This window comes from Protobothrops mucrosquamatus, unplaced genomic scaffold (genome assembly GCF_001527695.2).
Source record: "Protobothrops mucrosquamatus isolate PMUCROS unplaced genomic scaffold, P.Mucros_1.0 scaffold1928, whole genome shotgun sequence".
Taxonomy (NCBI): domain Eukaryota; kingdom Metazoa; phylum Chordata; class Lepidosauria; order Squamata; family Viperidae; genus Protobothrops; species Protobothrops mucrosquamatus.
The window spans coordinates 176,574-192,002 of record NW_015388049.1 but is presented as its reverse complement, the minus strand read 5'-3'; the positions used below and the strand labels follow the sequence as shown (position 1 = coordinate 192,002).

At 47.4% G+C, this 15,429-nt stretch overlaps 1 protein-coding gene across 1 annotated transcript; it reads left to right on the top strand.

The window, feature by feature from the left end:
* The first annotated feature begins 4,360 nt into the window (after positions 1 to 4,360).
* Positions 4,361 to 15,205, top strand: SLC22A20P. The gene is made up of 9 exons (XM_029285599.1): positions 4,361 to 4,765; positions 7,794 to 7,897; positions 9,598 to 9,752; positions 11,525 to 11,693; positions 12,600 to 12,723; positions 13,435 to 13,550; positions 13,712 to 13,926; positions 14,655 to 14,763; positions 14,998 to 15,205. Exons 1-9 carry the CDS (start codon positions 4,361 to 4,363, stop codon positions 15,203 to 15,205), a joined length of 1,605 nt encoding a protein of 534 aa, XP_029141432.1.
* The last annotated feature ends 224 nt before the right edge of the window (positions 15,206 to 15,429 follow it).

The window sequence follows — 15,429 nt, the reverse complement described above, 5'->3', positions numbered from 1 at the left end:
TCGTTTGTTTCTTACAACATCCTGAGATGACGGCGTTTACATAGCACCAGTCAACTATGCAACCTCCAGTTTTACTGGATTGACGTGTACAGATAGTCCTTGACCTGTAATCCTTCGTTACACAACTGTTTGAAGTTATAACGACACTACAAAAAGAGACTTCCGTCCAACTGGTCCTCATACTTATGACTCACAGCCTCTCCAGAGTCACATGATCAAAAGTCAAGCACTTAGCCACCTAAATGTATTTATGACAGTTGCAGCATCCCGGGGGATCATGCGATCCTCATTTGAGACCATCCCAGCTGGCCTCCGACAAGCAAAGTCAATGGCTGGCTGGGGAATTCTGGGAGTTGAAGTCCACACAGCTTAAAATTGCCACGTTTGGAAAACAATGCTTTAGTCCCAGTTTGTATAGTTCAGGGGTAGGCAACCTTGGCTCTTTTATGACTCGTGGACTTCAACTCCCAGAATTCCTGAGCCAGCATGGCTGGCTCAGGAATTCTGGGAGTTGAAGTCCACGAGTCATAAAAGAGCCAAGGTTGCCTACCCCTGGTATAGTTGTAGGCTACTGAAACCTACCAAAAATGTGACTGGGTTTAGCAATTAACTTGGTTACATTTTGGAATAGGCGCCCACGAGAAAATGGAGCAGAAGGGAGGGCTATATCCAGGGAAGATGGTAAAAAGTGAATATTTTTTCCAAGAATGAAACCCCCTTGACGTTTTATTCTTTGGCTGATGCAGCTAAAAATTTTGAGCAAGATCCAAAGAAATTATTTTAACAGAACGACAGAGTTTGGAAGGGACCTTGGAGGTCATCCAGTCGAGCCCCCTGCTTGAGCAGAAGACCCTATTATGCCATTCCAGACAAATGGCTATCCAGTCTCTTCTTTAAAACCTCCAGGGATAGAGCAGCCACAACTTCTGGAGGCAAGGAGTTCCACCGGTTAATTGTTGTATCTGCCAGGAAATTTCTAGGTGAACTAAGACGACTTTGTTCTCTTTTGTCTGACTTTAGTTCTCAAGACAGCCCGTTTAGGCGCTGCAAATGAGAGAAAATCTGATTTTAATTGGTAGTTTCTCTTTGCCATCTGGTTAGATTCGGACTTTTAAACTGAGTGTCTGTGTTGCACATACAAAAAAAACCCCCCCAAACTGGCTCTATTGAACTGCCTTCAATTCAAGGACTGCCCATGCCTTGCCAATTTGATTCAGAAAACTTCCTGGCTTGGAGAGTCAATCCAACGGCTGTGAAATCCAGCCTATCTCTTCTCCAAGAAAAAGAAGAGAAAAAAAAATAGAATATTGCATATTATCTTTGTAGCCTCTACCGGAGGCAGATAAGCTTGGAAAAAACCGCTGATGTCTTCTTAGGAAATTGTTTAACCAGGATAACCCGGGACTGTCTGTCCACACAACTCGTTAATTGTTCACCAGCTTCAGAAACAAGTTTGAGCAAGAAATGAAGAGCCAGCTTAAAAACAAAANCGCAGATCCCCTCCCTCAGACCGGTACGCTCCCACAGAGTGGGCCTCCTCAGGGTGCCGTCGGCCAAGCAATGTCGGCTGGCGACCCCCAGGGGGAGGGCCTTCTCTGTGGGTGCCCCTACCCTCTGGAACGAACTACCCCCCGAGATCCGGATGATTCCGGATCTCCTTGCTTTCTGTCGCGCCCTCAAGACATGGCTTTTCCAGCAAGCGGACCTGACCTAGGGAGGATTTTATATGGGGTTTATTTTTTTAGCAATTCGACAGAGACACAACTTTAAAATTTGATCTAATTCGGTTTTATCGGGGGGGGAATGTATTTATGTTTTGTTTTAAATATGTTGTGCGCCGCCCTGAGTCCCGTCGGGAGAAGGGCGGCATATAAATTAAATTAAATAAAATAAATAAATAAATAAATTGGTGGCATAATTATACTTAACTGGCAAATGGCGCCTAGCAATCCAAATTAAACATTGAAATGAGAAAGTACTTTGATTTAAAAATACCCAAGTGATTAGACTCCATAGTACACAATGCCCAAAGAACAGGCAACTACTGTATTTCGCTTAAAGCGATCGTTTGTTTCTTACAACATCTTGAGATGACGGCGTTTACATAGCACCAGTCAACTATGCAACCTCCAGTTTTACTGGATTGACGTGTACAGATAGTCCTTGACCTGTAATCCTTCGTTACACAACTGTTTGAAGTTATAACGACACTAAAAAAAGAGACTTCCGTCCAACTGGTCCTCATACTTATGACTCGCAGCCTCTCCAGAGTCACATGATCAAAAGTCAAGCACTTGGCCACCTAAATGTATTTATGACCGTTGCAGCATCCCGGGGGATCATGCGATCCTCATTTGCGACCATCCCAGCTGGCCTCCAACAAGCAAAGTCAATGGCTGGCTGGGGAATTCTGGGAGTTGAAGTCCACACAGCTTAAAATTGCCACGTTTGGAAAACAATGCTTTAGTCCCAGTTTGTATAGTTGTAGGCTACTGAAACCTACCAAAAATGTGACTGGGTTTAGCAATTAACTTGGTTACATTTTGGAATAGGCGCCCACGAGAAAATGGAGCAGAAGGGAGGGCTATATCCAGGGAAGATGGTAAAAAGTGAATATTTTTTCCAAGAATGAAACCTCCTTGACGTTTTATTCTTCGGCTGATGCAGCTAAAAATTTTGACAAAGATCCAAAGAAATTATTTTAACAGAACGACAGAGTTTGGAAGGGACCTTGGAGGTCATCCAGTCGAGCCCCCTGCTTGAGCAGAAGACCCTGTTATGCCATTCCAGACAAATGGCTATCCAGTCTCTTCTTTAAAACCTCCAGTGATAGAGCAGCCACAACTTCTGGAGGCAAGGAGTCCCACCGGTTAATTGTTGTATCTGCCAGGAAATTTCTAGGAGAACTAAGACGACTTTGTTCTCTTTTGTCTGACTTTAGTTCTCAAGACAGCCCGTTTAGGCGCTGCAAATGAGAGAAAATCTGATTTTAATTGCTAGTTTCTCTTTGCCATCTGGTTAGATTCGGATTTTTAAACTGAGTGTCTGTGTTGCACATACAAAAAAAAACCCCAAACTGGCTCTATTGAACTGCCTTCAATTCAAGGACTGCCCATGCCTTGCCAATTTGATTCAGAAAACTTCCTGGCTTGGAGAGTCGATCCAACGGCTGTGAAATCCAGCCTATCTCTTCTCCAAGAAAAAGAAGAAGGAAAAAAAAATAGAATATTGCATATTATCTTTGTAGCCTCTACCGGAGGCAGATAAGCTTGGAAAAAACCGCTGATGTCTTCTTAGGAAATTGTTTAACCAGGATAACCCGGGACTGTCTGTCCACACAACTCGTTAATTGTTCACCAGCTTCAGAAACAAGTTTGAGCAAGAAATGAAGAGCCAGCTTAAAAACAAAAAAAAAACACAACAAAACGGCTGTAACATCGAAGCATCAAAATCTAATTTGGAAAATCCCCATTTCCTTTCTGGGGAGGCATCCCCTCCCCAGGACTCCATCCCTGGACCCAGCCAATTTTATTTTTTTTTTGCAGTTTTTAAAGCCCCCTCTCTTCCATGGAGTGGGAGAAATAACTTAATGAATAGAGTTGTCTCTGCCTTTCATTCCTTTTTTTTCGTTCTTGACAACTGCTTGGAGTGTGTGAACTTAGGACAAGCCCCAGAAAAATCTCTTAGCCAAGGCAGCCTTGCCAGTTTTTCTTTCTGCTCTCCCACCCCCTCCTGCCTAATAGCCCCCCCACCCCACCCCTGCCCATTGCATTCTGCTCCCATTTTCATGAATGGCTGTATTTTCTGCTCTGCCTTCGCCTCTCCAGCTAATCCTTCCAAAAGCCTTAGGACCTTGATCCCGGCAAATTAGGTCTGGCGTAATCCCACCCCAGGAGAGAAACGGGGCCCCTGCGCAATCTTTTGCAAGCATCCCCACGATCACAGTTCACACCGAAGCATCCTCAAAAAAAAAAACCCCACACAGATGGTTTTTGGTGCTCCTAGCAAGAGGGAGGAAAAAAACGACCGCCTCGTCTGGGGGTGCCCGGATTTTGCAACCCCCAGAGGTTGCCACCACCACGGCCTCCTCCGTGTTTTTAATTCCTTCCACCCTCGTGGTCCCCCTCCAGCGATGTTTTCACTGGCCGCCAAGCGGGCCGGGGGAATAACTTTTTCAAGATGCTGAGCCTGAAGTCAGAAAAGGAAAGTTTTTTTCTTTTTTCTTTTCCTTTTTCTCTAGTGCCAGAGAAAGGCTGGACGGAGCTGGCATGATTTCCAGAGAATCTGACCTGGAAACGCCGATGAATTCCTAACTGGAAATCCTCGTTTTTTTGCCTTTGCGAGGGGCTCCTTCTCCGCCATGACGTTTGCTGAGCTTCTGGACCAGATTGGAGGCATGGGCCGCTTCCAGATCCTCCAGATCGCTCTGTTGGTGACCCCGATTTTATTAACAGCCAGCCATAATCTGCTCCAGAATTTTTCAGCCGGGATACCCGATCACCACTGCCGGATCAGGCTAGCGCCCAACGGCACATATGCCCATATCAACTGGACTCAAATGTCAACCGGTGGGGAAGATGTCTGGGGGGTCCCCAAAGATGCCAGTGGGCAACCCGAAAAATGCCTCCGCTTTGTGGCCACCGAGTGGCCTCCGCTGAACGCCAGCGCCGACGTTGGGGGCAACGGCACAGGCCTGGCGACCGAACCGTGCCTGGACGGATGGGTTTACGACCGAAGCATCTTCACCAACACTATCATCATGGAGGTGAGGGGGCAGAGGGGGTGATGGTGGTGATGGGGAATGGCGATCGGATCCGGATTCTGTCAGAAGCCCAATTTAGAACCCGGGATTCTGTGAAAAAGCCAGGCTCCAAAGGGTTAAGATATCAGCCATGCTACAGATCCCGGTGAGCAACTCAAATCTTGTTCTCAATCTTGGAAGGGGACAGGCTGCATCCTCAGCAATAAATCTGCTTTTTGAACCTTCTTCAGGACTTAACAGATTTGAAGGGGTCTCCAAAAGATCCCGCGCTCCCATGCCCAAAAAGAAAGCCTCCACAGGTGGAGACGACCTCAATTTTGGGGGGAGAAGGGGGGGCAGAAAGAGAAAAAAAATCAACATTTGTAAAGTATGTTAAGACTAGGATGGCAAAAATCAAGATTCTGCAGAATTCCCCCCTTTCCCCCCCTCTATGCTAAGAGTACAGAATACAGAGTCACAAGAGTTGGAAGGGACCTTGGAGGTCTTCTAGTCCAACCCCCTGCTCAAGCAAGAGGCCCCAGACCATTCTGGGCTGTCCAGTCTCTTCTTGAAAACCTCCAGCCCAAATTATCTTGGGGTGTATATGTGATTTATTTATTCATATTAAGAATAAGGGGGGGTTATTCAATTGTTTTATTTTTTTTAAATTGTTCCAATTGTTTAGAAGGGGAGCAGCGGTGTTACCCCATCTATTTTGCCGTTCTCTTTCTGGTCAGTTGGAACAATTACAAAAAAAAAAACCCTCTCTATTTTTCAATCGGTGTTCGGTCTCGGTGCTAAATGAGACGGGAGAAGGGGTCGCCTAACATCCTAAACTAGGGTGCAAGGAATAAAGTTAGAAAGTCAAGCGAAGGAGGAAGAGAAGAGAAGAGATCCTGCAGTTAATCCAGAGACGGTTCAGATTCAGCCCTGGATTAAATTATTCAGCTCTGGATTAGCTTGCCTCCAGAAGTTGTGGGTGTTCTAACACTGGAGGTTTTTAAGAAGAGATTGGGCAGCCATTTGTCTGGAATGATGTGGGGGTTTCCTGCTCGAGCAAGGGGTTGGACTAGATGACCTCCATGGTCCCTTCTAACTCTGTTATTCTGAGATTTCCCTCTCTTTAATTCCACAGTTATGCTGCAACAAAAGTCTCTCTCTCTCTCTCTCATACACACACACACAGACACACTTGTCTGAGATGGTATAGGTTCTCCTGCTTGAGCAGGGGGGTTGGACTAAATGACCTCCAAGGTCCCTTCTAACTCTGTTATTCTGAGATTTCCCTCTCTTTAATTCCACTTATGCTGCAACAAAAGTCTCTCTCTCTCTCTCTCATACACACACACACACACACACACTTGTCTGAGATGGTATAGGTTTTCCTGCTTGAGCGGGGGGTTGGACTAGATGACCTCCAAGGTCCCTTCTAACTCTGTTATTCTGAGATTTCCCTCTCTTTAATTCCACAGTTATGCTGCAACAAAAGTCTCTCTCTCTCTCTCTCCCCCTCCCTCTCTCTCTCTCATACACACACACACACACACACACACACACACACACCATGTTTCCTGAGGCAAACAGACCTTTGAGGCTATTTCTAACATTATCCCGGAATATCACTGAGTGGAACCTGATCCCTATAGGGTAAAGTTCTCCCGTATATAAGACACAGCTGAAAGATGTACCTAAATGAAAATTTCAGAGCCTACCTTCCTATCTATGCTGTCCCCCACACACACACACACACAGACACAGACACACACTTCCCACTGTTTAAATAAGTCTATCTTTCTTGTAGCTGTTTTTCCCTGTTGTTTTTTTGACTTTGGATTACACGCAACCTGTTGCAAAACACCAGCAGTTCTTGGGGATTTATTTATGAAATGTCACGGTGCTGCCCGTCTCTCTTTCCACGGTGAATCTGGGCGGCCTGCAATTCGAAGACAATCAGTCATTCATACATACAGTTAATGCCCCTGAGGGCACCTTGATTTTACTGACCTAGTCGATCGGGGCTCTCCAAACCTGGCGACTTTTAAGACTTTGTGGACTTCAACTCCCAGTCCACAAATCTTAAAAAAGTCACCAAGTTTGGAGATCCCTGGGCTAGAATTTACACCCTGCCTTGAGCTCAGACGTTCAAGTGCTGCCTCCTTCCATTTTTTCCCTGGAACAGCAACCCTGCAAGGGAGGCTGGGCGGAGAGGGAGGGTTCGGCCTCAAGACACCCCAAGAGAGATTCAGTGGCTAAAGGGGGATTTTAGAATAGAATAGAATGGACCTGGAAGGGACCTTGGAGGTCTTCTAGTCCAACCAGGAGAACCTATATCATCTCAGACAGGTGATTGTCCAGTCTCTTCTTAAAAACCTCCAGGGATGGAGCACCCACAACTTTTGGTGGCAAGTGGTTCCACTGGTTAATTGTCCTCACTGTCAGGAAGTTTCTCCTTAATTCCAGGTTGCTTCTCTCCTTGATTAGTTTCCATCTGTTGTTTCTTCTCCTGCCTTCTGGTGCTTTGGAGAATAATGTGAGCCCCTCTTCTTTGTGGCAGCCCCTCAAATACTGGAACACTGTTATCATGTCTCCCCTATTTCTTCTTTTCTTTGAACTGGCCAAACCCAAGTCCCGCAGCCGTTCTTCATACGTTTTAGTCTCCAGGCCTTGGATCATCTTAGCTACTCTTCTCTGAACTTTTTCCAAACTCTCAACATCTTTTTTATAGTATGGTGATCAAAATTGGCTGCAGTATTCCAGGTGTGGTCTTACTAGAGCTTTGTAAAGTGGTACTAGTACTTCGCATGATCTTGATTCTATGCCTCTGTTTATACAACCCAGGATTGTATTAGCCTTTTTGGCTGCTGCTGCTGCACACGGCTGGCTCATGGTCAAGTGATCGTCCACCAGGACTCCAAGGTCCCTCTCACAGTTCCTGTTTTTGAGCCAGGTCTCACCTAGTTTTAACTCTGGGTCTGCTGTGTTGTGTGAACGGGACTCAGGAAATGAAACACACCTCTCCCTCTCTCTTCCCTCCTGTTTTTCCTTCCACCAGTGGGACCTTGTTTGCAACCGGAAGACCCGGAGACAGATGGCCCAGTCCATTTACATGGGAGGCGTTCTTGCTGGCGCTCTTATATTGGGGAGCCTAGCAGACAGGTGGGTGTTTACAAGCCGAGCCGTGCTTTCTGGCAAAGATAGCTGGAAACTGGGGGATGCAACTGTGATGGATTCATATCCCACTTCTGCCACCAACACTGCCTTTCTAGGTTTGTGGAAGTCACTCTCTTGGCCTCGGTCCTCTTCCCCTGCCTCCCCAGGGGAATAATTGTGGCCTCTCAAAAAAGAGAGAGAAGGAGTAAGAGAAAGGAAAGGGAAAGAGAAGGAGAAAGAGAAAGAGAAACAGAAAGGGAAGGGGAAGGGGAAGGGGAAGGAGTGGGAGAAAAAGAAAGAGAAAGAAAATGAGAAACAAACAGAAAAAAAGGGCAGGAGAAGGAGAAGAAGAAGAAAAAAAATGAGAAACAAAAACAGAAAGAAAGGGAAGAGAAAGGGGAAAAGAAAGAGAAAGAAAATGAGAAACAAACAGAAAGAAAGGGAAGGAGAAGGAAAAAGAAAGAGAAATAAAATGAGAAACAAAAACAGAAAGAAAGGGAAGAGAAAGGGGAAAAGAAAGAAAATGAGAAACAAACAGAAAGAAAGGGAAGGGGAAGGAGAAGAAGAAAAAAAAAAAAGAGAGAAACAGAAAGACAGGGAAAGAGATGAAGGGGAAAGAGAAAGAGAAAGAAAAAGAGAAGCCTATCTTCCAGGTTCTAAATAAGAAACTAGTCCTCATAGTCCTCAATGGAACAAACGGAAGAAGATGAACACTGTACAGGCAGACCTCGACTGACGCCCACAATTAGAACCAGAATTTCCACGGGTAATAAAGATGGCTGTTAAGTAAATAGTGCCCAATATGACCGTTTCTGCCACGGTTGTTAAGCAAATCACTTAAGTTGTTAAGCGAATCTGCCTTCCCCCGTTGACGCTGCTTGTTGGAAGCTGGCTGGGAGTGTCACAAGAGTGTTACTCTGGGTCACTGCAACCCTCATAAATACGTGCCCGTTGCCAAGTGCCCGAATTTTGATCACGAGACTGTGGGGAATGCCACCACGGTCGTAAGAGCGAGGACTGATCCTCAGCCACTTTTTTCAGTGCCATCGTAGCCTCGAACGGTCGCTCAAGTCAAGGACTATGAATAATAATAAGAAAGACACAAAAGTCTGGATAATGGATGTGGCAGTGCCTGGAGACAGCAGAATAGACGAGAAAGAACTGGAGAAGATCACAAAATACAAAGACCTACAAATAGAAATAGAAAGACTGTGGCAAAGGCAAGCAAGGGTAGGACCAATAGTAATAGGCGCCTTGGGTGCAATCCCAAAACAACTGGAGCACCACTTGGACACCATCATCGGCATTGACAAATTCGCCATGAGTCAATTGCAAAAGGCAGCCTTACTAGGAACCGCTTCCATCCTGCAACGATATCTGTAATACCATCAAACATCCACATCTGCCTATCCCAGGTCCTTGGGAAGGACTCGATAGGTAGACAAAAATGCCAAATCCAGTCTGAACATCTGGCTGGCTGTGCGATGATCAATAATAATAATAATAATAAAGTTGGAAGGGACTTTAGAGGTCATCTTGTCCAACCCCCTGCTCAGGCAGGAAGCCCTGCCTAGACCATTTCAGACAAGTGGCCGTCCAGCCTGTTCTTAAAAACTTTTTTAAAAATATCGATAGACTTATGACTGCAACCTTCTCAAGAAAGGAGAAATTGTGCCCAGGGATTGACACAGAATTCTGTGCCGCAGGTTCGGCCGCAAAGCAATCTTGACTTGGTCCTACCTCCAGCTGGCGGTCTCGGGGGTGTGCACGGCTTTTGCCCCCAATTTCGCGGCCTACTGTGCCTTCCGGTTCCTGGTTGGCATGGCGCTCTCCGGCATTGTCCTCAACTGCATGTCTTTAGGTAAGGTGGGAAGAAGGGGGTCCTGGGGAAAAAGCAGGTGGGGGGAGGATGGGAAAAACAAGATATTTACAGGATTTCAGAGATTTAAAGGCCACTTTTAGACGTCTCCAGACTTTGCAGGCAGTTCTCTAAACTAGAGTTTCTCAGTCACTTCTAAAGTGGGTGGACTCCAATTCCCAGAATTCCCTAGCCAGCCATGCTGGGAGTTGAAGTCCGCACATCTCAAAACTTGTTGGCGAGGGAATTCTGGGAGTTGAAGTCCACACATCTTAAAGCAAGCTGGCTGGGGGATTCTGGGAAATGAAGTCCCCATGCCTTAAAAGCATGCTGACTGGGGAATTCTGGCAGTTGAAGTCCACCCATCTTAAAAGCCTGCAGCCTGGGGAATTCTGGGAATTGGAGTCCACAGGCCTTAAAGTTGCCATGGTTGAGCAACACCGCCCCTAAGTCCTCCTCCTCTTTTGTGTAAGGTAATAAGAATCCCCCAAGGTGAGCAAAATGATAATTCAGTGCAAGTCTAAGCACACTTTCTACGCCATTCAGCTGGTTCCCGATTCTCAGAACTGACAGGGTAGCGTTTCTCACCCAGAGTAGAAACGCGGCGGTTTCAAAGAGCTGCACCGGTTGGATTTGGGACTGGCAGACTGCTGTTGGGAGCAAATAGCTCGTGTCGAGGGGGTGCCCGAGGTTTGTTTTGCAGAATTACACTTTTGTGCATTCCTGATCCCCTGCGCAATGTTTTGTCCCCAGCGTGCTCTAGACCTGTCCAAATATTTATCTCTGCGGTTTGCCATACCTGAGGCTTAATTTGATTAAGGCCCACTGGGAAGGAGGGGTCACGTGATCCACAGAGAATGCAGGGATAATTGGGGGGGGGGCGCAGGACACTGCACTCCCTCGGGCACAAGGAGGCAAACGATGCAACAGAACATGTTGCATCTCAGATTGCCAGCTGTTGTGGGGGGGGGGAAGGACACTATGGGGAGCCGTTGAACTCTCCCTGGCCACTTTGCATTACTCAGGAATAATTAAAGAAAGATTTTGTTCGTGATGTGGAGGAAAGCATGATGGCTTGCTACTGTCTGAATGGGGAAAAGGCGGTTTAATGTTGGAGCAGAGGAGCATGGGGGGGAAGTAAGATGGCAACCGATTTGAAAATCAGTTGCGATGAGTAAAAGCAGTGTTTCCCAAGCTTGGTGACTTCAAAAAGGGTGGATTTCCAACCCCCAGAATTCCCCAGCCGGCATGCTTTAAGATGGGTGGGCTTCAGCTCCCAGAATCCCCCAGCCAGCATTCTTTAAGAGGGATGGACTTCAGCTCCCAGAATTCCCCAGCCAGCATTCTTTAAGATGGGAGGACTTCAACTCCCAGAATCCCCCAGACAGCATGCTTTAAGAGGGATGGACTTCAGCTCCCAGAATCCCCCAGACAGCATGCTTTAAGAGGGATGGACTTCAGCTCCCAGAATCCCCCAGCCAGCATTCTTTAAGATGGGAGGACTTCAACTCCCAGAATTCCCCAGCCAACATGTTTAAGATGAATCGGGTTCAACTACTACAATTGCCAGCATGCTTTAAGATGGGTGGACTTCAACTCCCAGAATTCCTTCACCAGGCTGCATGGACCTCAACTCCCAGAAGCATGCTGGCTGACTGAGGAATTCTGGGAGTCGAAGTCCCCCCCTCCCTTTGTAAAGCTGCCAAGCTCTAGAAAAAGTGACCTAAAAACTTAACAAACGTTAACATCCCTGTTTTCCTCCTTTCTTGCCTTAGTCCTGGAGTGGGTGCCCACCAACATCCGAACCATCGCTGGCACGCTGGTGGGGTATTCTGCCACCTTTGGGCAAATCATCCTGCCTGGCCTGGCTTATGCGCTTCCCGACTGGCGCCAGCTGCAATTCACGGCCTCCATGCCGTTCTTCGCCTTCTTCATCTACTCGTGGTGAGCAGGTAGCATCTTTGGGGAGGCCATTCCTAAAACCTTTATTATGAAGCGGGTCGCTAAAGTGGTTAAGTTAGTAACCCGGTTGTTAAGTGAATCTGGCTTCCCCCACTGAGTTTGCTTGTCTGAAGATCGCAAAAAGGGATCACGTGACCCTGTCGTAAATACATAAACAATGACCCACAATCCTCTCTTAACAATGGCAATGGGGACTGCCAACATTGCTGTCGTTAAGCGATGTGGTTACTGGCAGTCCTTGACTTATCACCACAAGTGAGCCCAGCGTTTCCCTGGAAAAGCAAGACAGTTATCAGTGGAGTTTAGTGCCCCATTGTGCAACCTTTCTGGCCACAGTTGTTAAGTGAATCACTGCGGTCGTTAAGTTAGAAACACAGTTGTTAAGTGAATCTGGTTTCCCCATTGAATTTGCTTGTCAGGAGGTCGCAAAAGGGGATTGCGTGATCCCGGGACAACGCAAACATCGTATATAATTCAGGGATAGGCAACCTTGGCTCTTTTATGACTCGTAGACTTCAACTCCCAGAATCCCTGAGCCAGCCGTGCTGAGGGGAAAGGGAGAGGTTTGCAACCTGAGCTATGCTGGCTCAGGAATTCTGGGAGCTGAAGTCCACGAGTCATAAGAGAGCCGAGGTTGCCTACCCTTGGTCTATATGAACCAGTTGCCAAGTGTCTCAATTCGGATCCTGTGCCCATGGGGATGTTGCAATGGTCCTAAGTGTGAAAAACGGCCGTAAGTCATTTTTTTTCAGGGCCGTTGCAACTTCAAACAGTCCACTAAACAAACGGTTGTAAGTGGAAGACTACCTGTAATCTGTTCCTGGTGCAAGAAGCCGCTAGACTCTCCGAAGTCACCGGATGGGGTTTGGTGTTTTTTTTTGGCACAAGGTGGTTTGCAGAATCGGCCCGGTGGCTGGTGCTGTCCGGCAAAGTGGAGCGGGCGGTCGATGTGCTGAAGAAGGTGGCTCAGCTGAACGGGAAGAAAGACGAAGGAGAGAAACTCAACACCGAGGTATTGATGCTCGATCAAAGAAAGTAGGTTAGTGTGCGTGGGGGTTTATCTTGCGGGAGTCGTCAGTTTTGATTGGATGGTTGGAACTGTCTCTTTAAAAACGGGGGGGAGGGGGGTGTTTCTGATCTTTGGTTTGAAAGAAACCGGTTTGGGACTGTTTAGTCCAGGGGTGACCAACTTTGGCAATTTTAAGCCTTTGAACTTCAACTCCCAGGATTCCCCAGCCAGGACGATTTAAGAGGGGTGGGCTTCAATTCCCAGAATCCCCCAGCCAGCATGCTTTAAGCTGGACAGACTTAAACTGCCATAATCCCCCAGCCAGGATGCTTTAAGAAGGGTGGACTTCAACTCCCAGGATTCTGGGAGTTGAAGTCCACCCGTCTTAAAGTTGGCAAGGTTGGACACTCTTAGTTTAGTCTGAGTTGCCCATTTGCTGAGTTGATCACTTGGTTTTGAAAGCCAGCCGATTCCTCTTTCTCACTTTCGGTGTGATCTACAGATGTCGTTTGAGAATCTCAGCTGAATTTCTCCTGGGGATCTGGTTTCAGAGCCCAGATCCCTGTGGGAGGGGATAGCAGGAGCTGCTCCTTCGAAGGAAACCCAAAGTCAGCTCCGTTGGGCCAAATGGGACCGTAACCCAAAAAAAAAAACCTCAAAAAAGAGAATCGCTGCTTGTGACACTGATTTGTCGTCTTTGTGGTTGCGTGTCAGGTCTTGAAATCCAGCATGCAGAAGGAAATGACTTTGGCCCAGTCGTCTTACACCCTCGCCTCCTTGGCCCGGACCCCGACGGTGCGCCGGATCTCCTGCTGCATTTCCAGCGTGTGGTATGTTGCGATGGGCACCCCTTCCTTCCTTCCTTCCTTCCTTCCTTCCCTAAAGGCCTTGTTCTCGGAGCCACAGTGAGGACTAGAAACTCGAGTGCCGACCTCTGCGAGTTTCAAAGGCTCAGGCAGACCCGTGGACCAAATGAATTCCCCGGTTTCAGGTTTGCAACCAGTTTCGCTTACTACGGCCTGGCGATGGACCTTCAACATTTTGGCTTCAGCATCTACCTGATCCAGGTGGCCTTCGGTACCATCGACATCCCTGCCAAGCTGGGGTCGGCCATCGGCATGAGTTACATCGGAAGGAGGACCACACAAGCTTCGTCCGTCATCTTGGCCGGGCTGGCAATTCTGGTCAATATCTTGGTGCCCTCAGGTGAACCATCTGAAATCCTGCAGGTGACACAGGAAGCCATGGTTAGCCCCCCCCCCGTGGCCAGAATTAATCTGATCTGAATGCCGCCCGCTCAGGAGACAAAGAATACGGATAGTCCTTGGGTTACGACGGCAAGCAGGACCAGATTTCCCGTGACCGAGCAATGCAGTTGTAAAGCAGGTTATGTACAGGTAGCCCTTGCCTTGTTCATTTAGTGACCATCCAAAGGTATAAAACGGCACTTATAAATCAAGATGGCGGCAGCAAGCAAAGATCCGCCCCCTTTTGCATTTTGCATGGGTGGCATTAGCAAAAGTTAAAATAAAGAAAGGCACCGTTTCAACCAGCGGGAAATTTTGTTAAATTTAGGTTGAAGCTCACCCTGAAACAGCTTATCCAACTTGGACAACTTTAAGACCTGTGGACTTCAACTCCCAGAATTCCCCAGCCAGTCATGAATTCTGGGAGTTGAAGTCCACCCGTCTGAAAACATGGCTGGCTGGGGAATTCTGGGAGTTGAAGTCCACAAGTCTTAAAGTTGCCAAGGTTGGACACCCCTGCCCTAAAGATTTATTGTGGCTCCTACCTGCCAAGGGAAGGAAAGGATCCCATGCGTTTTGACAATAAATATAGAATTTGTTTTAGCATGGAGTGTCCTAACATTCCTGTTTTCATCTCCTGGGTTTTTTTTCTTTTTCTCCTCTGCTCTTCTTCATCCCTTATTGAAGATTTACGGACCCTGAGAACATTTTTGGCAGTGCTCGGTAAAGGGTGTCTCGCATCTTCTTTCAACTGCCTCTACCTGTACACCGGAGAACTGTACCCCACGGTGATCAGGTACGTCGCCCCAACATCTCAGAGGCTCTTGAACCTGTGTCAGGTTTTCAAGTTTTCATAATGGGTTTTTTTTCCCCACCTACACTTTGACATCTTGCTATTGCGTGATCCAAATGGCCAAAGATCGAACGTTCCCACAAATGCATGTAGGTGTGAAATGCAAGCATTCTTTTTTTTTTGTTTTGTTTTGTTTCATCGTTTGTGTCCTCCAAAAGCGATTTCTTACTGTTGCAGACAAACAGGGATGGGGCTCGGAAGCACCCTGGCCCGTGTGGGTGGCATTGTGGCACCCATGATCAAAATGACGGGCGAATACTGTTCCTATCTACCGTCGCTCATCTACGGCACGGCCCCCATCCTCTCTGGCATTGCCGCCATCTTCCTGCCCGAGACCCTCAACGTGCCCCTTCCCGATACTATAGACGAAGTGGAAGGGAGGTGAGTTTCTTGCAAGCATTGACCGTGCTGATGGGGCTCAGTGGGGGGGAAGGTGTTGGCCTGGGGTCCAGGTTCGAGTCCTCCTCTCAGCCACAGAAGCTCATTGGTTGACTCTGGGCAGTCCCGCCCACTCAGCCAGTCTGGTACCACGGGGCAGGTGCTAGAGACCACCCAGGTTTCTCAAGCTTGACAACTTGGACTTCAACTCCCAGAATCCCTATGCTGGCT